We start from the raw sequence: 23,757 nt of genomic DNA on the forward strand, positions 1-23,757 counted from the left end.
TTACTATCACATTTAAATGTGACTTTTAAACGTCTTGGTGGAGGTTTGCAACTATTATTTGACAAAATTTCGACTGGAAGTGTACAATTATTTTGTCCAGCACAATGGTCATTGAAATAATTATCTATATTTGAATGACATATGCGGTTGTTGTCGGCATCCTGGCATGGAGATTCACCATACGTTATTGATTTCAAACTGATTGTGTTGTTTTCAGGACAGGTTATTATCTTATACCCTTTTTCAGAGTTTTCACATAAAGCTATCTTTGACTGTTCTACAAAATTTAATAAACAATCATAAAACTATATTAGTATGCGTATATGCAAACTGAAGTACTTTTATTAGTATGAATAAAAATAATATTTCAGTTCATCTAAGTTGATTTTTTTTCTTTCTTCTATGGGTGGATAGCGTGTGTTTGTATGTCTTTTAAATATTGTGTCGATAGAAAGACATCTGCCAGTCAGTACTTTAAATTTTAATTAATTCTTCTATTTATACATTTCTAACACAGTTTTTCAGAATATTGGGTTTCAATGCTTTAAGTACAGCTTTTTGTAAGAACCAGGCAGGGTGCCATATACATGTGATATATGAGGGTTTCAGGCTTTATCTATAAATGGCCTAGAAGAAGCAGTAACTGAATACTGCTCAAAGAATAGATATGAGTGGGAAAATTCGAGTGGTTGCCATGGTAACGGACACTCTATTTTTTGGTTGTGAAGCATAGTAAAATACATACTAGGCGTTCTACCCATGAAGTTTGAATTTATATTTTATTTTTTCTGCAATGTTTGTCTTTATTCCCGGAAATAAAATTGATGTCGACTAAGGATATCATTCTGTGAAAAAAATGTTTGCCTTGCCTGACAAAAACAAATTATTTATGTTCGCTTAGTGATGTTATCAAACTAAATTCTGACACACATATCTCGAAAACTACTAATGGATAAGGCACATGAATGGAAACTCAAATGAAATTTAATAATTACTGAAATAAAAATACTAAAATGGAGCAAAGAAAAAAATTAAAAAGAAAAACGGAAAACGAAAAATTCATACATCAATGTCAGGAATAATATGCGACAAATATAAATGTAACTACAAATGTTGATGTAGATATTTAACGAAATTATTAACTTTATATTGTTAGTGTAATTTAGATATCTGTAATTGTAAACTGAACTCATTTTTTAACAATCATTTCTTACGATTTGAAATACTGACGGCGATAAAGCATTCTTATTTCTTAAATAAATAATTCTATATGTTATTTGATACCTTAATCAATAATTTTAATACATTTCATTTGTTACCTTAAATGATAAAATATATTCTTTAACTCCGATGAATAGGAAATATTTTGATTTAAGTGTTTACTACTTGCAAAATTAACATGCTCTTTTTTACCGTGTCTGAGGTGCTACATCATTGTACATCTAATATTGTAAAGTAATACGCTGAAATCGCGGTGATAAATGCCGTCTTTAACCTAATGTGCAGTGAAAGTTAAAATGAGGAGGAACAGCAATACCACTTGTTTCTTTACTTTTGTGTGCTTTTTCGCTGTGCAGGTGTTAATTTTGTGTTAAGGAAACACGATACATTGTATCATTATTTTTCTATGTTTATCTTGTACATGTGTATTATTTCGTTTTCAAATGTATTAAAAAAATTAAAGCCTATTGCAGTATACACTTGCATGGAAATGTAAAAACAAAATTTATCATCAATTGAATTAAAAAGGAGTAACTTTACATTGACTACAATGCAACTGTAAAGCAGGACACAAAACATAGCTTTTCAAATGCATATTTGCAAGCGGAAAGTTATATTATATCAATCCGTATCGAATATTTTTTGTTAAATGAACACGTTATGATTGCAAGTAAATCACACTGTATCATGTACTATATATAGACTGTAAATAGATTTTTATAAGAACGTTGTACAAATCTTAATGTATAAGTATATGCTAAATTATTAAATTGACATAAACATACCCATTTAATATTATCATGATTATTATGGTATTATTTGAAGTAACAATAATACTCACTGATGGCTTTGGCTAAAAGCAAAATTTCACAGACAAAGTATATCCATATTTTAACCATCTTGACAATAAGTAGATAGACTGTCAACCAGGAAGAATTGAGTAGCCATACATGTATGTGTACGGGAAATAAACTCTTGACTATGAAACAAAAATAATATGTCATCAGTTTCAATAGATTAATTTGATATAAACTATTGTATTTATTCAATTTTTATTTTAAAAATCTAGATACTGAACATAGATCTAGTTAGTTCAATTTATTAACATGACTCATAATAATGTTTTTAATTCTAATATTATTATTTACAAATATGCAACAATGTGGCTGTGCGCTGATTGACCTGTTTTACAATAAGAAAATAACTGTTTTAATTATTCAATTCCATATCATAATTAGCACTATGAGTGTTGTTTTTTTACTTGAATATAACTATGAAGACTTATTTGTAATTGCAACTGTGACCGCTTGCCACCAGCGACACATAATGACGTAAAAAGAAGCAATTATCATATCACCGTACGGCCTCGAAATTGCACAAAACCAGTTCTTTTTGTAAAGAAACAGTGCTTCGGTTAAAGTAGGAAATATCTGTATGCATTATTCGATTACTCTTTTAAATTCATAATCTTTAGTCTAAATCTGTATAGGTTGACGGATTATCAACAATGATTTATCAATAAAAATCATATTTGATCAAGAATGCACTATTTTATTACATAACCTTTTCGTTACCAATACAGTGATGAAATGAATTCAACTCACTTTATTGATTTTTTACCCTTAAATTTGTATTTGCATTTGAATTTTAGTGTTATTTATTTAAATTGGTGTATTATATTATTAATATATTATTTATGTAAACTACAATTATTTTTGTGTATACGTTACCCGTTTTATATCATTTGTTTTACATGTTTTATGTTATATTAATCAATATTTATAGTAATTTATGGGAAACACATACCAGATTTACAAGAATGTTTCAAAAAATAAATATGCTTGCGACAGGTTAATGATATATAAGCTGACGTTATCCTAAGACAGCTTCAATGCGAGATTTGAGATATATCCTCGGATAGTCATACGAGGACCATTAGACATGTTCAAAGACATTTCTTAGGACAGGTTTTATATAAACTACAACTAGACATTTGCGATAATCATGATAACTACGTCTAAATATAATATTGAACTCATGCTTACAACTTCAGTTTGTTTTGTATATAAATCATTCAGACGCATAATTATGTTCACACCATATCTAAATCTCTCTATTGGACATGCTGGATGTGTCGGTTTGTTGTAAAATACATGTCTTATCCTGCTTTCATTTTCCATTGTTTGTTTCAACCACGCATACAAAAACCTAGCATTTAAAATCATGGCTTTGTCTTGCCTAATTGTCATATCGTTTCCTCGATTAATACTAGACCCTCATCATCGCAAGGTCCTTTGCGAGTTGCCATCACGAGCTATTGGTTGAACGTAATGAAATATTTGTTATACAGATGATATCGAATAGTTCGTAATCACCAATCACCTTCCCTTTTCACCCATGCAACCTACCGAATAAGACTATTTACCGGCTTTGCAACAGCATGAGCAACACGACGGGTGCCACATTATGAGCAGGATCTGCTTCCCCTTCTGTAGCACCTGCAATCATCCCTAGTTGTTAGTGGGGTCCATATAGTTTTTGTACCCCTATTTGTGACATTTTGTTCATTGTATCATTGTTCATGTATCATTGTCGACATAATGAAAATAGATGCAACTGTCGGACCAGTAAGAGGTTGAATGTTTTCTACATTTGAAAATGCCTGAATTACCAATTCAGGAATTTGACAGTTGTTGTCCATTTGTTTGGTGTGTTTTATAATTTGATATTGCGATATGATTAAGGTCTTTTCGTTTTGAATTTTCCTCGGAGTTCAGTATATTTGTGATTTCACTTTTTGCCATGTCGCGATTCATGATAAAGTTACCGAATATTAACGACAAAATTTTCAATTTGATCCGTTAAAATTTTGAAATTTATTTTGTTACGATACTGACTGATAAGTGAACCCGTCGGATAAAGACAAGATTGCATATTGAACCTTAGCTTTATCAGTCAGCTATCAGACATTGTAGAAGTTGTCCACTTTTCAATTCTTTTATAGAACGACTTTAACCAGAGTTAATTTTTAATAATCTATATGTTTATCTAAATCTAAAAAAACTTTAAAATCCTAGATGAGACACCCTGAAATTAAAACAAATCACAAACAGCGACATTAAATTTTCGTAAAATAGTAAATTTGAGCAATTGTGAAAACTGAAATCAGAGTAAGATATAGCATTCATTTCTTTGCTAACAAACATGAAAGATACTTATTCTTTGATACATTGTAGATTTTCATCATCAATAACAACGGTTACCTTTCTTTCTGTTTTGATTTAAAACTCAAACGACACAAGAAAAGACATTTGGTCAGTATTTGTGTTTAAGTAGCGAGTTAGTTTTTGTTCTTGCCAATTGTTGTGAAACAAAGCCATATAAACTGCGATTTCTAAAACTCACTGTGAATAAACATTCTAGATAAATAATTGCAACTCATCAATCGAAGGACTGGCACACTAAAGCTTATTATTGTTCCAAATGATGATACTTGTATACTCAATTCCAAATGAATGTTTAACTAAAATTCGAACTAAGAGGAACAACAACGTTTGAATTAAAATATTTCTATCGATCACTCCAACCCCCAATACCCAAAAGATTGTTTCGTTTTTTTGTATTGATTCATACACTGTTGGTCGATGAATAAGTAAAATTTACGACATATTAGATGATTCTATTTTCACGAAACATGTTAAAAAGTATGAATTTTTTTTAAAATACTAAGGATTTTCTTATTCCAGGCATAGATAAAAAACTTGAGTCGTATTTGGAACATTTTTTTAGAATTTCGGGTTCGCAATGCTATTCAACTTTCTATTTGTTTTGCCTTATAACTATTTTGATATGAGCGTCACTGATGAGTCATATGTCGGCGAATTGCGCATCTAACGCATTAAATGATAAACCTGGTACATTTAGAACTATGTTCACCACTGGGTCGATGACCTTACTGGTGGACGTTTCATCCACGAGGGTTTTACAAGCCTAGTAGTCAACATATCGGTTGACACGAATAGCAATTATATTATTAATTTTACAAATTTCCTTTTTAAAAAAGTAATATCTATTCGAAATATTTGGGATTTTCGTATTCCAGGCATAGATTACCTTAGTATTTTTTTTTTACTTTTTAGAATTTTGGGTCATCAATGCTTTTAACTATTTGTTTCATGAATTATGAATCATACACTAAATCATTTATCTACTAGCAACTGAGATTTATATTGGTTCAGTTTTGAGATAGGTGAATATGTAAGACTAACGATTAATAGATCAGTTGAGTTTCATTTTAAAATTGTTAAAGAAGTGTTTCAAAAAAATAGCAAGAATTCATTAAGGCAGGTAACGCATAAACAGCAGTAGACACATACCATATTGACGCATTTTACTTCGTTTCACGTTTGGAGTTGATGTCATTGGGTTCTGTCAGTTCTGGTTTGGTGTGTCTCTTCTTAATCGATTTGCTGCAAGATTTGAATATTTGAATTTGACAAGTAATGTCGCATGAATTACATTTTAGTTACATGGGAGTATTCTTACTTCGTGTTACCATATGATTAAAATGACTCTATTATTAAGTTGCATGTAATTTGCATTTCAGAGTCAAGTATGTCAAGGTATATCAAGAAAATTGTGAGCTAAAAATGATACTGTTGATGATGATATTACTGTAAGAGACAATGACATTTTGCTTCAGCAAAAGCCCTTTTCTGAACCAATAAAGCGATGTTGAACATTTATGTTCAATGTCAGGCTGTTGAAACAAGCAAGTACATTTTCACATTTTCGAATTTTTATTCATTGAATACATTCTTTTTAAAAATACAAAAACATAGATTTGTAAATTTCGTTTGCTTAAATTCACGAATAAACCAGCAAATACAAAGCATGCAACTTTCTTTTTTTATGAAACAAGTCAATAACAACTTTTCAATTTGTCTTTCAGTTTCGAATTGGGAATTCTTGTGAAAAGTGTAGAAAAGTAAGATATTTTAAAACTATTGCATGATGTGAGCGTCGTAGATTGTATGTACTCTTAAAGATCTTCGGATTTTTTTTGTTTCCGCATCTGACTCACGCCAACTTGAGAATAAGCAGTTTCACAATAACTTTGAAGGCAGGCTATGATTGCTGGAAAAATATATGTTGATAATTTAGAAAGACGTTTCGTGGAGAACTTGGTAGACCCAGCTGATTACCGTTGTTTGTGAGAACACTTATGTAGTTTAGACATCCAATTCAGTGATGGAAGTTCAAGCGTTTCATCTTCGGTTGAAATTCTAAAGGAACATTAAACAGACTTATTGTTATCCAATATTTACTCTACGTGTCGTGAGGGTATATTTTGAGTTTCAGAGTAAATTGTCAATACTTAATTCATTGATCAAGTAGTTGATGTAATGAGATTTACACACAAAAACAATGCTGTTTGGGCTTAATGCATTCGGAAAGAGTATATTTCGTTTATATCATTGCATGGCATAATCATCGACTGAATCCAGCAGTATTTTGAAGTTGAAGTTCCAATTTATCGATTTAAGCTCACGATATTTCGGACCTTTGGATTGTTACGGCCCCTGAAATGTAGTTGTGTTACTTCTGAGCTCCGAGGTTTTTTTGGCCTAAAAGGAAGGATTTAACTAATTGATATTCCTGAAACTTCGGTAGGAACTATTTTATTTATCACAGAATACATTTTCGAAGTTTAAAAAAACAATATAGATTGTGAAAAGATGATTTTCAGAAGCCAATAAGACCCTGTTTATTTTCAACTGAGTAATGTTCATTGTGACCTCAGGCCATACAGAACTTTAAACTGATGTGTATCATCTGTTGGAAGACATTCCCGACTATTGATTATGCAAATTGACCTTTAAACTTGCATATACTTACCATAATTACCATATCCGTTAGTTACAGTAAAAATGTCATTAAATGAGACCTCCAAACTCCTTGAAGAGAGTAGAACTATATTGGAGACGGACCATGGGCAAGAATCTACATTTGCTATGTTTAATCTCCTCGTAGGGCTTGTAACAAACATAGATAAACGGCTACAAAAAATTGAGAACAGTGTCGAAGGTATTGAAGAACTAAAATCTAGTATACTCTCCCTCGGTTACAAAGTCCGTACAGTAGAAAAAGACGTAACAGAAATCCGACAAACATGTGGTCAACTTGAAACAGACGTTGAAGGCCTGAGTAACATTTTTGACGAAACGAAAAAAAAGTGTGAAATAAACACTAAGGAAATAACCAAGGTAACAAAAACTATCCAAGCTATAGATGAGAAAGTTAAGTAAAAAACAAACACAAATGAGCAACACATATCGCACGAAATAAAGGCACTTCAAGAAACTGTATTAGACCTACAGTGCCGGTCGATGAAAAACAACCTTATTTTCACCGGTTTATACTATGAGAAGTATGAAAACACTATGGAAAAGTTACGCGTGTTTTTGTACAAAGAACTTGGTATAGAGCACAATATTCAATTTGGAAATGTGCACCGCTTAGGAAAAAATTCTAGAAATGGTCCAAAACCTATAGTTGCAAGATTCCTTTACAGAAATGACCTCCAGCATGTACTTGAGAAAGCATATTATCTCAAGGATTCGCAATACGGAATAAAAGAACAATTTCCCCAAGAAATCGAAAATAGACGACGCAAACTTTACCCAGTGATGAAAGAGGCTAAAAGGGGAGGGAACAGAGTAACCCTTGTGAGAGACAAACTGTACATTAACAATGAACTATACATATCAGAAGATAATGCGTTTACTTCAGATCTTGTAAACAATATGAATACAACAGTTATCGCACCGCAAAATACTGACAGGAGATCGGATAGTCAGATCACCCATCAAACACCTATTCGACAAACGAACGGTCGCCCAAATAAACGTCCAAGAGCAGGTTCATCTCCAACTGAAAAAAGTGGTTCATAGGAACGCCAGGGAGAACACACAACATTAAGTGAAAAAAACCATGTTGAATTAAACAAGCGTCCAAACATTTTAGAGTTAGATATATTATGTTTAAATTGTTGTGGTCTCAGGAACAGATTACAATATCCGGACTTTCAAGAACTAATTAAAAAACATAGTATCGTTTGTTTTACTGAAACTAAAACTGATGACATCGATGAAATTAAATTAGATGACTATAAATTTGTTATGAAAAACAGATATAAAATTGCTAAAAGAAGGTCAGGTGGAATAGTGTTAGGTTACAAAGAAAATTTGTCAAAATATATTGAGGTTTTAGAAACTGACTGTAATTTTGTAATGTGGTTTAAAGTATGTAAAACTTATTTAAAAACTGATGATGATCTTTATTTTGGTATTGTATATGTCCCACCTGAGTACAGTCCATATTCTACAGACGATGCATTTCGACAAATTGCAAATGAATATATAGACCTCACAGCGAAAAGTATTAATGTTTGCCTGCTTGGGGATTTTAACGCACGAACGGGTAACGACGTTGATTATACAACAATGAATGATAAAGAGAGTCAAACTGAAATTTTTGGGTTTATTGAGAACGATTATGTAGTTTTAGATGAACTTAATATTCCTTTATTAAGACAAAGTTTAGATAAGGCGAAAAACAGATATGGAAATCTTTTATTAGAGTTTTGTCGGGCAAACTCACTTTTTATTTTAAATGGGCGAATGGGAGGTAACTCGGGAAATTTTACCTGTCGAAATGCTAGCGTTGTAGATTATGTGATCACATCTGTACATCTGTTGAGATTTGTGTGCAACTTTTTTCTGCACGATTTTTCTGGATTATTTTCTGATGTACACAGTCCTATAACAGTTTCCTTTAAGAACACGTATCAAGAACATTCTGATTCTGGAAATATTTCACAAAACACAAATGAAAAAGATGAAAAAATTAAAAAGTGGAATTGGGATTTACAAAATGATTTTAAAAATAATTTGTCTCAAGAAAGAAAAGACATGATTTTTGAAAGTCTAGATCAAATTTCAAGTGATAATATTGACCAATTGAAGGTTGATACGATTTTTGATGATGTTTGTAAAATTATGCTTGATTCTGGCAGAAATACGTTTGGTATTTTCAAACCAAAGATACGAAAAAAAATAAAACCAGTAGATAAACCCTGGTTTGATGAGGAGTGCAGATTTGCTAGGCAAAATTATAGAAAACTAAAGAGAAATATTTCATCAAAATCATCTGTTCAACAAAAACAGAACTTACGACTTACGGAAAAAAAATATAAAAAAATTTTAGATAAAAAAATCAATTTACATAGAAAGAAAATGATGAGTGATATGAACAATTTAAAATCGAAAAATCCAGGAGAATTCTGGAAATTATTAAACCAAGGGAAAAGAAAACAACAACCTGATATACCTATAGAGTCTTTATTCGATTTTTTTAAAGGTCTAGATGCTGTTGATGTTGACACAGCGACCACAGATTTACCGGGTATTGACCCAGATCAACATGGGTCAAATAATAATGATATAAATCTCCCTATTACAAGGGATGAAATAATATTATGTATTAGAAAAATGAAAAACAATAAAGCATGTGGTGAAGATAGGGTTATAAATGAATATATAAAATCTACTGTTGATGTTTTTTTACCATTTTATGAAAAAGTGTTTAACATGATATTTGACACAGGTATTATACCTAGCAAATGGTTGATTGGCAATATTAAACCAGTATACAAAAACAAGGGAGATAGACTTAATCCCAAAAATTTTAGACCTATTACTATTCTAAGCTGTATGAGTAAATTATTCACTGCACTTTTGAATGAAAGAATTAAGGCATTTGTCGAAAATTTTGATGTTTTGAATGAAAGTCAATGTGGTTTTAGATCTGGATACAGTACGACTGACAACTTATTTACTTTGTCGGCTTTTTTTGATATCCTGAAACAAAAGAAAAAGAAGTTATTTGCAGCCTTTATAGATTTCGAAAGAGCTTTTGATACCATTTGGCGTGATGGACTCTGGTTTAAGTTGCTTACTCAACATATAAATGGGAAAATGTATAATGTAATTATACATTTATATGAAAATATTAAATCAAATATTGTATATAACAATAATGTGTCAGACTATTTTATGTGTAACAAAGGTGTCCGCCAAGGTGAAAACTTATCCCCTATATTATTTGCATTATATTTGAATGACCTAGAACACTTTTTGGAAGACAAAAGCCTGCAGGGGCTCGAGAGTATTTCTGAGGAAATGGAGTCCAAGCTTCAAATTTATCTAAAACTGTTTGTAATCCTTTATGCAGACGACACAGTACTATTGGCAGAAAGTGCTGATGATTTACAGAAACAGCTGGATTCTTTCAGTGAATACTGTAATGTTTGGAAGCTTAAAGTTAACGTCACGAAAACTAAAGTGATGATTTTTTCTAGAGGCAGAATGCCATCAAAACTGCATTTTGATATAGACGGCACTGACATTGAAATTGTTAAAGAATTTAACTATTTGGGCATATTATTATCTAGAACTGGTAATACTAAAATAGCACAGAAACACTTAGCAGAAAAAGCAACAAAAGCTATGTTTAATGTGTTGAAAGCAGGCCGCATGCATAATCTTTCTATTCAATGTCACTTAGATCTTTTTGATAAAGTTGTGAAACTTTTGTATGGATGTGAAATTTGGGGGCATGGTAATGTTGAAATTATAGAAAGAATCCATCTGAAATTCTGTAAACTTCTTTTGAAACTGAAAAATTCCACACCTAACTATATGGTATACGGTGAACTTGGTAGATATCCTTTGGAGATTGATATTAAAATAAAAATAGTGTCATATTGGTGTAAGTTATTATCTGCTAAAGAGACTAAGCTATCTTCTATCGCATATAGACTATTAAAAACACTATTTACTGTTAATAATGTATGTACATTTTTTGTGAGTAAAGTTAAAAATATTTTGGATGAATGTGGTTTTTCAAATATTTGGATCTCTCAATGTTTTGGTAATGATATATGGTTAAAAAATGCACTTAAGTTGCGATTACAAGACCATTATAAACAGTTGTGGAATACACAATTACAAGAGTCTACAAAAGCAGTAAATTATAGAATTTTTAAGTTAGAATTGATTTTTGAAAAATATTTTGATATCTTGGATATGCACGAAAGTATTATTTTATGTAGATATAGAACCACAAACCACAGACTCCCAATAGAGACAGGGAGGTGGAATAATGTTAATAGAAATGATAGAAAATGTCATCTTTGTAATATTGGTAGTATTGGGGACGAATTACATTATCTGCTAGAATGTCCATTTTTTAACGACAGCAGAAAATTATACCTTGATAAATATTATTTGGCTCGTATTAATACACTAAAATTTGGAAAACTGATGAGCAAACAAAAAGTCAGAGTTAAAAAGATTATGTAAGCTTATAAAGTGTATAAATAAACATGTGGGTCCTCCTGGCTAAAATGTATATTATTTTGAAACCACTGTATTTTATATATGTTTTGTAAATAGATGCACATTCATGTACATATTTTGCACTCTCTCTGTACCTATGTATCTGCAATGGTTATGAGAATAAAGATATATATTCAACTCGGATTACACATTTCGCAGGGAAGTGCTTTTGATCATGTTTATGTTTCCCGTAATAACATAGCAACAAGAATAATATGAATTTGAAAGTAGCACAAGTGCAATCAGGAGGATTAGACTGAAAGTCGTCAATATTGAGACACTGCAAAACGTGTTTGTAATTGAACATTTTAGTTGTTCATAAAAGTCAATTGAAATCAAACCTTCATTCTAGGGGGTGTTTTAAAACCATACACAATTTGTATCCTTTTTCATCTTGTACAAAGTCAGAAGTTATTAGGTCGTGTTTTAGGATTTGATTTATGGACTTCCCATTCTTACTTTTCCTCAATTTTTTTATTTCATTTTTTTTTCAAATTATATTATGTTTTCTAAAAACTTCAATTTTGATTAATCCTGATAAAGGGAATGTATAAAATGAAAAAAAAAATACTCATCAAATTATCATATGTATGATCATACCTTCTCCGGATGAACACAGTAACTGCGATGATGCATACCAATACAATAACGGCTACAGATATTCCTACAGCAACTCCTGTAAATATCGTGTGTCCACCTATATTATTTCAAATTAGATTAGTATATACGTTCTAGGATCAATGCTTATATAGAAAGACATGAAAGAGAAAGAAAGAAACATATTTCAATGTTGTTTGAATAACATTTTTTACGTCGCTTATAATATTGGTTGCATTCAAGATCTGTTAAACCTCTATAGAGAGCTAGATTTGATCGTTGGAACTTTGTTAAATCCATAGTAAATTGTTATAGTTTCATCGTTCTGTTTACACCTTTTCTTGTTTATAGGTACTACCGTTTGGTTGCTTGATATTGTCATTGTTTTGCATTCTTTACCTAGGGTTGGGTTTCGTTGTACTGAATGAACTATATGCATGTTATGTACCTAATGACACCAGCGGTTTAGATATTTCTATGTTTTGAAAATAACCCTTAAACTGTAGTGTTAACATATTTTGACAACGAATATTATCTTTACACGAATTTGAAAGTCATTATGCTCATTGGAGACATTATCTTTCGTTTAAAGGATACAGAAATGTTCACGAGAAAGAAAAGACAATATCGTACATATTACTGAATTTTCTGTTTATGTCTTTTTATCAAACTATAGAACAAAACATGAAAAAATATATGCAGATTATTATTTTCATTTCGCATTGTTATATTTTACAATTCTATCAATTGCAACAACGCCTATACCGTGTAACCCAAGAAATAATTTGTCTCAAATTTGTTGTCACTTTTTATAATATCCATAATCCGTCAGTGAACAGGGAGGGCTCTTGAATTTTCTATTCCTGATCTTTTTCATGTAAGACTATCTGATCAGTATGTCATATCTTTGAAATTCTAACTTTTCAATGTTTTGGAAGAAATCGCAAGCAACTTACCTTCATAAGTTATAACAGTCCAAGTTCATGATCTAAAGAATTGAATGACACAAAGTAGTATTATTTTCCGGTTTACTTTATATTCATATCAATATACACAAAAGGGACTTAAATTAGTGATATGCAAAATCCCGTTGACATTCTATAGGGCAGTAGTGTATTGGAGTAGAAACCGAACAGCAAATTTATTTGTAGGATATACATGTTAAGCATGCATTTCATAGGTCGACAGGAAATGTAAACAATTAGTCGGTATTACCTATTTAGAGAGATCATAGCTCAAGATGAATAAAATAAATAAAGGGATCACACACGCATAGGGTCAAACAGAATCTTAATATTGATGAAATGATAACTAATTTGTTGTATACAAAAGGACAAATTGGACAAATACAGGCCTGTAAGTGCGTTTTTCTAATACTTTAAAAAATATTAATTCTAAAACTTGAAACATGCGAGTGAACATTATACGGAACTTAGCCTATGGGAATAAGTTTACCTGCTAACCACATACCCTTTACCTACCTAAAATGTCATACATTTCCGCGTGAACACCAGATGAAACAACATATGTCGCAGTTTGATCTGATCGACATGATCTAGGATATAGTGTTGCCTTTAAGATTCTGTCTTGCCGTTGTAATGTCTAAAATTATTTTAAAAAGTATAATAAAATAAAGTAAATAACCTTCTAGTGTTTATAATACTTTTTGTAAAAGAAATCAATATAATGACGTTTTGTTCTCAAACAGTATTATTTACATAGTACTCTTGTAAATCAGATGTTTTGAAGTTCTTTTTTGGAATAAAAAAATGCGAGTTCATAACACGTCATTAAGTCACAATCTGAAGACTGCAGCAAGCAAACATGTAATGAGTCATTCATTTTAATCCTACCATGCTAGTACATGGAGTTTTGGAACCTTCATATTTATATGATCATAACACCGATTTTTCCTTAACTTGGAACAAATATTTATTATATACATTTACTTATACATAGATGGTATAGTATGTACAATTTGTAGAGCTTATTAAGGGTGGGAATCAGGTATCTAAAGAAGGAAAGATAATGTAAGTTTAGATCAACTAGGTCCGATTAATTAACTTTTTTCTTTGGGTCTATCTCTGTTCGTAGAGTGTGATAACACATTATTTTATTTAATACACTAGTTGCTTATGATAATTATAATTCAATTTAAGTAGAGACAGGATATATTCCCCCCATTATTTGTCTCTAAACAGACACAGTTGACTGATATTTATTGGAACGATTGCGAGATACAAGTTATGAAGGTAGTTTCTTTCACACGAAAAACGAGACGTAATTATGATTTCAGTGGTTATATCGACAAAATGTTGGATTTATTATTTATCATAAATTTAAGACATCTTATATATGCCTCCGTTTACCAATATACATGTATTTGATAACTGCAAGGGTCCGACTCATTTTAACATTTCAAAACATCACTACAGACAAAAACCGAATGACTTGTAAACTATTGTTGTCAGACACCATATATTAATCCAAGAGAAAAGAATGAAGCTGTGAGTAATGTCTTTTATTTACACATTCACAAAGGGTATGAGTGGTCTGAACTGAAATACATGATTTGAAAAAAAACAATTTTAAATTTTTTTTTACTCCATACCAAACATATCTAAGTATACCTTTCATGATTATTCAGTTCGAAACTTATGTATTATATATTAGTAAAACAGTGGGTTAAGGTGGTATAGGAGTCTTAAATAAAACCTATAGAATTTTTTCATACTTTGCCAAAACTTAGTACTTGTAACTATTGATATATTTTGAAAAATATAATAAAAATGATAGGTCACCGCTCATTTTCTCAAGCTACAGGACGTGAAAAAAATTCACATTTTGTATAGATTATACAGGAAAACACCATTTGTGATTAGAAACTAAACAAAATGATAGAATTGTTAAATACTTAAGGAAAATATAGCTTTCAGACAAAGCTTTGATTGTATCAAAAGAAAAGATAGGATCACCGTCCGTTTTTTTGGGCTAAAATACAAAATAGGAAAATTTCATGTAGATTCCTTCAGAAAATGCACTGTTTTAGAGTTACCTTTCCTTGAAACGCCAATAAAAAAAAACAAAAAAAAACCAACCAAAACTTACCAACGTTTGCTAAAATTATTATATTTGTAAGTAATATTCTTATAGATTGGTTCTTTTAAATGAAAAATCACATTAAATATCTGCATTCCTGCATCACATTTTGCTAACTTGATCGAAAATATGGACCTTTGATTCTCTGTTTTTTTTACAATCCATGATGATGAAAGACAATCATACAACTTTAAGCCCACCTATGCAGCCCTCAGGGTATTCTTGATATTTTTTTTAATTTTCTCGAAATCCCAAATAAAATAACATGAAGAGATTTAAAAAGTATATTTCAATCTTAAGGAATGCAAATGGATAAAAACACAAAGCGATCGAATTCTTAACACTCTTTTGACTTGGTAAGTAGTCATGTATGTATAAAACATTCTTGCTAGCTTAAGAAAAAAAATAGTTGTAGTTCAGTTTTGATACATATAATATGTTTGGTTGTTATCCAAATCTAAACCTGAATACGATAATCTTATTTTGAAGTTTATAGCCACGAGTCTCGGGTGACTGTGTGTTTGTGAATTTTCAATTGCGATCGTAAAAATTCTTTAAAAAATGACGTTAGTTTAAACATATTCCTTTATGGTTGATTGGGAAACACGTTATAACAACTTAATTCTTTTCACTTTTCTGGTACTAGTTATGCCTTCTATCGACATTAGCTTGCTACTTTTCGAAATCACCAAGGTTGACGTTTACGTGTAAGAGATATGGCTCTCACTTAACACGGGTCAGTCATTTATCGTTTCCTCCAAACGGAGTAGCATCGTTTCTCAAGACCATACTCGCAAATTGTGCTGGATAAGAACCGAAATTCAGTAAAAATCAACTTACATAGCAAACCATACTGTATGTTTGACCACCAACAACGGATCTATCCATATTCAATGTGGCAAGGTATGTCGTACTGCCAGAGGTAATGTAATGTAAACAACGCCATAATCCATCCACTAAGATTGAATAAAGAAAAAGTATAGTTATATAATGATATGTCCGTTACTTTGTGATTTTTATAGTTTTATTCATATTCAACATGTTCAAGACATACTGTGGATTTATTTATTTCGAGGGTATACATTTTCGTGGTTTGTGGACAAATTGCATATTCGTGGATAATTGACGTCGTGGTTAATACATTAGTTAGGAAAAAAGTAACTTGTTGAACATTCAAATTCGTGGTTCCACTTTCACCGAAATCAACGAAAATTGGTATCAAACGATTATTAATGAATACACAGTATATGTTTTCAACGATATTTAGAGTTTTCCATTTGTTTTTCTATCGTTTTGTTTACATTATCATAGTTAACTGATATATCCATAATAGGCCTAAGAAAAACACGCACCTGAAAACTTTAGACGGTTATCACAAAAGTTGTATGTATAGTTCATCTTCATCTTCAGTTTGTCAGTTAATATTTCTAATTTCCCTGAGCAGCTATATGTTCCATCAAACGCACTTAATTTTACACTATGAAAGTTTCTTGAAATATCGTTAGGACATTCAACTGCTAGATTAGTATCCGATGTTCCTGTAAATAAAAGTAAAATTGTGATGTCGTAAATGAATAAATGCGAAGAGGTATTTTGTTACTTTAGGGATTTATTAGGTCAAATAAAATTGTTGTATGCTGAAAATAGTATTATTTATTAAAGCTGTTCACACTTCACAATACGTACACATTTTCTAAGAGACATTTGCATTTTTTTTTTATAGTTTTTTTTACTACTAATTGTTGGTGGTTACAGAAGATTGTTGGTCTCTTCGTCGCATGCTTTATTATAACAGCTTCTCATATAATATAATATACAAATATTATTTGTACGGTTTTGACCATGTTCTACGGTTGACGATAAATAAGTTGAATTTCTCATAATTAGTTTTGTTTGGTTTTGTTAGAAAATAATGTTAGGCTGCTATCTTTGTATTCCACATAAAACATGAATGGGTCATCAATAGGGGATTTTTAATAAAAAAAAAAAACAATCACTTGTTTTTACTATTAAATATGTTATATATATTGTAAGATTTGGTAAAAAGTAAGTTCACAAAAAGTACTGAACTCCGAGGAAAAATGGAAACGGACAGTTCAGAATCATCAAATGGCAAATTCAAACTCCCAAACACATAAAACGAATTGACGATAATTGTCATATTCCTCACTATGTCCATGCATATTCCTATGGAGAAATTTGTGGATTTAATTAAGTTTTATAGGTAAAAAAACTTTCACTTGTATGACGGTTGCATCAAATTTCATTACATTGACAACGATGTGTGAACAAAACTTTCAAACATAATTAGTGAAAATGTCAAAATGCTTTTTCTATCGAGAATCATTCTAGAAAAGTTTTTTTAACTGAAGACAAAAACTCCACATATATTTTTAAGGTTATGCAACCTACACGGGATTGTCTTATCTGTTTAATACTGTCTTCTTTTTTACTGCGTAACTGTTGTCTGTTTTTGTTGAAAAAATGTGACTATAGACATGCTAGATGTACGTTTTCGGTTGTGGATAGTGTTAAATTTCATTCATGGTTGACCTTGCAAACAATTTTGTTAGACACATTATCATAAACTTACATATCACAAAAGGAACAACCAAAGTCCGTAAGGAATTATCAACTTTTTAGTGTCGATACAATATTAGCAAACAGTAATTTCTTAAAAACATACCGTCCTTTATTAGCATAATATACGTTCCTGCCTCAAAAGGGGTATGTCTATTACACACATCGCTGTGCTTAACGATTTTTCACTTTTATCTGTGTAAATTCTGTCATTGATCGTAGGTTCTGTAACTGGAATAAAAAAAAGAGATAATTCTCAATTGTATACGAATGTTTTGACTAAAACATATAAAGTATATTTTCACTGTTTCTTGTCATCATATACATGATTGATCTTTAAATAAAGGCAACAGTGGTATAACGCTGTTCGAAATTCATAAATCGATTAAGGGAAAAACAAATCCGGGTTACAAACTAAATCAGAGGGAAACAAATCAAATATAAGGGGGAAAATACGACACAACAGACACTTACATTATGAGGGTGCGAGTTTGAACTACAGAATCTTATCTTAAGAAAGTAAGTTTATCTATGTCTTCGCTTAAAATTGATCTAACAAATACAAAAGGAATATTTCAACGAATAAGTCAAAATAACACTGTTTGCTTTTTTAGCATTGTAGGCGACTATCTGTAACAGGTTTATATTCGTGTGTCATTGATTGCATGCGTGTCTGTATATGAGTATGAGAAAGTTATAATAAGTTTAGCGACTAGTATTTGTACTTATAGTCACTTAAAAGAGGCAGTGACTTCCCTGATTTTCGGTAAACAATTTTTTTATAAAACTGATTGCTAAAAAGTTGACGTCGTTCGTACATACCAATGTCATAAAATTTTGAAAAGCTAAATTCGTTTATTTCCCACATATATTCACACACGCACGAATTTACCTGTGACAACATGGTAGTAATATTTTTCAGATGTCAAGTTGTAAAACTCCAGACATATATGTGGCCTAAAACTATCACCATTACTTAACATTTTAAACGTTTCAGTACCGCTGAAAAGATTAAAAAAAAATATGAAAGATTTATAAGTATTTAGTATTTTACCTACACTTAAGGCTTTTAATTTTGTTTATTAACTAGACCTCTTAATTGATGTGAAATTAGTAACTAAGTTTACGTATCAATACGATTATAAATAAACATCTTTTATATAGTGTTATATATATAGTTGTGGCATATGTACTAACTATGATTGATTTGTCTTGTTTGTACCTGTATAATGTTTGTATACGTTGTCCCTTTGATATTTTTTGCCTCTCTTTGACAAAAACACATAAGATAAATATTTTGACTAGTTAATCAAAATTGCAATATATATTTCATAATCTGTCTTCGCATTTCTATCAACAGAGACCGACAGAAGTTTGTATTACATGATATATGAGGGCCATCTCTTTTCCTATTCCGATGTTATCCCATATTTACATGGTACAGTTAAAATACTCGAATCATAAATGAGTATTTATATGCTGTATATAACTTAACCACAAACAAACAGGGTTTCATGTTAATGTTCACTGTTCGTTTTCGGTTATGACGTGTCTTTTACAAGTGTACACGACATACAATGTAAAAATAATTGAAAGTTTTGGAAGTATGCTGCTACTTGGTATTTCAAAATTATTTGTCTCTATATTGCATCGTAAATTTGTCAACTTTTTGGTCCTTTCATTTGGGTAATAGTGTTGTCCATTATTGTGTTGCTTTGTTAGCATTGATCATTTTAAATTGTTCTTTTGCCTTTGTTCTTTTAAACTCTTTTTGTTTAGATTGACTGAATTATTTATTTGTTCGCTTGTTTGTGATAGATGTTTACCACACCTTAGATGATACCGATTATTCGATAGAGTTTGACAATTAAAATCTACCGAACCAATTGATTCAGTCAGCTGTATTGAATAACCAGAAAGTGTATTTGCTTCAAAGGTTAGTGTTCCTCGGTCTGCACTTATCCAAGAACCCCTCAAGTCTGCCGGAAACGTACACTTGGCATCTGAAAATTTTCAATGAGATTTTCAAACTAATAGTAATTTGAGTGTAAATCTCTTCAGTTATTTCTATTGCAATTGTTAGAATAATGAGTTTGATAAATGGTCGACAAACTAAAAGCTATAAAAACTGTGACACCGGTGACTACCTACACATTTATCCACAGATCTTTTCGTATGAAGCATTGACAGTATCAAGGTCGAATCAACGTCGTATATGTGTGTATATTTTTAATGCGACCGAAATAACATACACTTGTAATCTTCTCGAGTAATGCTTGTTAGATACGATTTGTTTTACCTGTTACAGATATTTACAACGTTTTATAATTGTTTCTCAATCCTTGATTTAATTTATAACTGATGATTAGTTTGTTTTTATTGGCTGTATATTTGTTGAAGGTCAACAATCTACCGGTACATGTACATAATCTGATAATTGCTTATTTTCTAACATTTCTATATACCTTCTAGATACTTACCTTATTTGACTGATAGATGTTTTGATCGATGACAGTATGCTGGTAGTATAATTATAGATTATTACATGGCATTTTTAATATGGCCCTGGTATCAGCTCTAGACTCCCATATCAAGACAGAGGGCTTTAGTCCGAGTGCTTGATATGGGTCGTGGGCTGATACCATGGACCATATGAAAAATGACTTGTAATAACCTATTTATCACATATTTTTAAGCAAGAGAAAACAAATAGCTTACACCAAGCTATGTTTGATATTTCTTCAAAAATCAAACAGATATTTAACGGGGAAAAAAAATGTATCACTGTGAGTAAAAAAAAAAGTTCTTATCACAGTAGGTAATAACGTTTTGCATGTTTTGTGAAAAGTTTCAGAGATAATTAACAATAAATATATTAATTGAAAGAATTGCAAATATATGTTGAAAAATGCTTAAGAAGAATCCTATATCGCTACTCATTCCAGTGTGACTTTTCTAAATTCTTTATGACGTCAAAGTTTTACGAACACTTTTGTGATTTTCACTGTTGATTTCTACTTTTCTTCTACAGCAGATACGTATCTCTCCCAATTTCTTTTCATTGTGTTCAACTTGTTTACAAATAGTCTTTGATTGACAGGTTACCGGAAGTTAAACTCTGGGGCTTGATATTGATCTCGAGGGCTGATTTCGATATCGGATCCGAGGGTTGATAACCAACCTTGACTTCCGGCTATTATTGGCCATGCAAAAACGTACATATCAGTACAAAATATGTGATAAAGCAATATACTTACTCTTCCTAAGCTTATTGAATAACTGTAATATTGTTAAATTTGTTTTTGTTTGTAGTTCTATTTTTTTTAATATTCTATTCTTATGTAAAAGTAGTTCTCATTCGTGTAAACGAAAGGCTATTGTAGTTACAACGGAAGTACATGTAACGTATCCGATATCATCTGTGAAACGGTTAATCCATAACGTTCAACCAACTAGTGATGGCGCCCGTAAAATTTACGAAGGGATAATTTCAACTTAACCATTTGCAACTCTTTGTTTAATACCTACCTTGTGAGTAGCAATCCTCTATCAAGGAAATCATGATAGGAAATACAAGCCCGAGAATATCGTTTCAATTTGGAGATATATACTCCGTATGAAGGCGTTGCTGGAATAATGCTACTTAGAAAGTAAAAGTTTCAATTAAGAAGCCGAAATCATCTCTTTTGTTATACAGTTTTGTTTTCAAAATAGAAAAAAAAGGACAACAAGTTTTTGAAGTTTAGTAAATAAATGCATACACTAAGGCCGTGATCTCATTGACATAAACTCAGTGTTGTAATTATTGTTAATCAAACGTAAACTAAATACAACTACATTCCCATTGATAACACTCAATGTTTACAAAGTCATGTAGTTTAAATTATGTTTTGTTTTCATGGAGTCAATAGTCAACGTAGATCTTGTGTGGTTCTGTGTACACTAAACAAGGTATTTGAAACATACGTTTTACCATGAATTTTTAAAGAAGAAACTTTTTTTTTTGGATAAAATTTATATCTATAATACTAAAATAACGAGGTCAAAACGACAAATCCAAGAATTTAACTTTATATGTAGCTAGTATATGACAATAGTCTTGATTAAAAATTACACCACTCCAGACCCTGTTATTTTCCACATAATTAATGTTGCCAATAATTAACAAGTTCCGGGTCGAATCCGATACCGACACCGATATTATAATATATATCCCCTGTTACCTATTACCTTATCTGTACGTTCCGCATCTGACAGGCGCACCACCAAAAGTTGTATTTAGCGATTTCACGGGGATGTTCTAGTTTATAATAATCATTTAAGTATAATAATACGGTACGACTATAACGCAGCTGTATTTGGAAGTTTATTGCTCATTTCTGCCTTGTGTTAGATTTATGCACTTTCATACAAACTATGTAATTTTAATTGGTTTAATCGTTATTCAAACAGAGGAATTCAATTTAATTTTTTGATAGGTAAATAAATGTTATTCATCTTGTCATTAGCTTTTTTAGTTATTGCTTAAAGTTTTAGAATATAAAGCATTTATATATATTCTTTTTATGATATGTTACATAAATCAGCCTCGCTATTGTAGGTAGACAAATATTGATTATAAGATTGTTTAATGTGATGTGAATTTGATGCCATTATTTATAAATAAATTAATTTTATAATTAGAGGGTTCTTTAAATAAAAGAAAAGTTAACCACTAAAACATTAGTTACTAGTAAAAGGCTCATTGAAAACTTGTGACTATAAACAAAACAAATTGCACAAAACCTAAAACATCAAAATGTTCTATTCGGAAGGTGAAAAAAACTTGCCTGCATTTGTAACAATATTCATAAAATATATTATCCTATATGGAATGTTAAACTACGGCACATATTAAGACAAGTTTATGAACAGTTTAGTGAACTTAATAACCAGGAAGAATAAATGACCCCAATAACAATTTTTCCCAAGGAAACAATTTGTTCTGTAGAACAATGGTTACTGTCATCATTCTACAATAACCAGGAAGATATAAACAAAAGACTTTTAATTCCTTCAGAGAGAACACAAAACAAATCAATGGTCATTAATGTAATTTCGAAAGCTTAATATAAAAGGCAAACATCTTTATGGGTGTGTACTTAATTGTTTATAAAATTATATTTGAAGTATGCCCGAATCGATAAACACATTTTACAAATTTATTATTCATAGTTTTAATTGCATTTATGACAAATTTATAAGTCATACGCTATCCTGCAAACAAGTACACAAGAGACTTTCGTAACCAAAATCAAAATCATGAGTACGAAATAAATTCAGAATTATCATAATTACGATGCGTTATTTAAACTTCCTCTAGTTTCCATCGCAATGATACAAAAAGACACTGAGTTGAGCTCTATGAGAAGGGTACAAGTATTATAGGAAGATCTATGGGAGTTGCTTGCTGGTTAAATCAGTTATACCTACTTCGATTTCTACAATTCGGGTTATTACAGTTTGTTGAAAAAAGATATGAATGTAGTTATGTTTTAATTTGCTGATGAAAAAATCGATATTAATGCAAATATAAGTTATATTCAAAGATCCAATTACAATATTGATTTGATAAGATAGCCTTAACTAATACGTGACTGTGTTTTAATTATGTTTGATGTGTAAACACGGATCACTTAGTGATTTCCGCGCTTTTAGTACAATATAATTTTAAAATTTTGATGTAACATATCGCTTTAAATAAGTTTTCTACAGGTACAATCACATTAACTAAATAAGTTTTTGTATCTATTAAAGAAAT

The 23,757-nt window shown here is 30.8% G+C and overlaps 1 protein-coding gene across 1 annotated transcript; it reads right to left on the reverse strand.

The window, feature by feature from the left end:
- Positions 1-13,751: 13,751 nt before the first annotated feature.
- On the reverse strand, positions 13,752-18,199 carry LOC134726350 (uncharacterized). The gene is made up of 4 exons (XM_063590749.1): positions 18,064-18,199; positions 16,730-16,915; positions 16,218-16,333; positions 13,752-13,880 (listed from the first exon to the last, which is right to left on the reverse strand). The coding sequence occupies exons 1-4, from the start codon at positions 18,077-18,079 to the stop codon at positions 13,752-13,754; spliced, it is 447 nt and encodes a 148-aa protein (XP_063446819.1). The 5' UTR covers positions 18,080-18,199.
- Between the last annotated feature and the right edge of the window lie 5,558 nt (positions 18,200-23,757).

This window comes from Mytilus trossulus, chromosome 7, assembly GCF_036588685.1.
Source record: "Mytilus trossulus isolate FHL-02 chromosome 7, PNRI_Mtr1.1.1.hap1, whole genome shotgun sequence".
In the NCBI taxonomy this organism is placed as follows: domain Eukaryota; kingdom Metazoa; phylum Mollusca; class Bivalvia; order Mytilida; family Mytilidae; genus Mytilus; species Mytilus trossulus.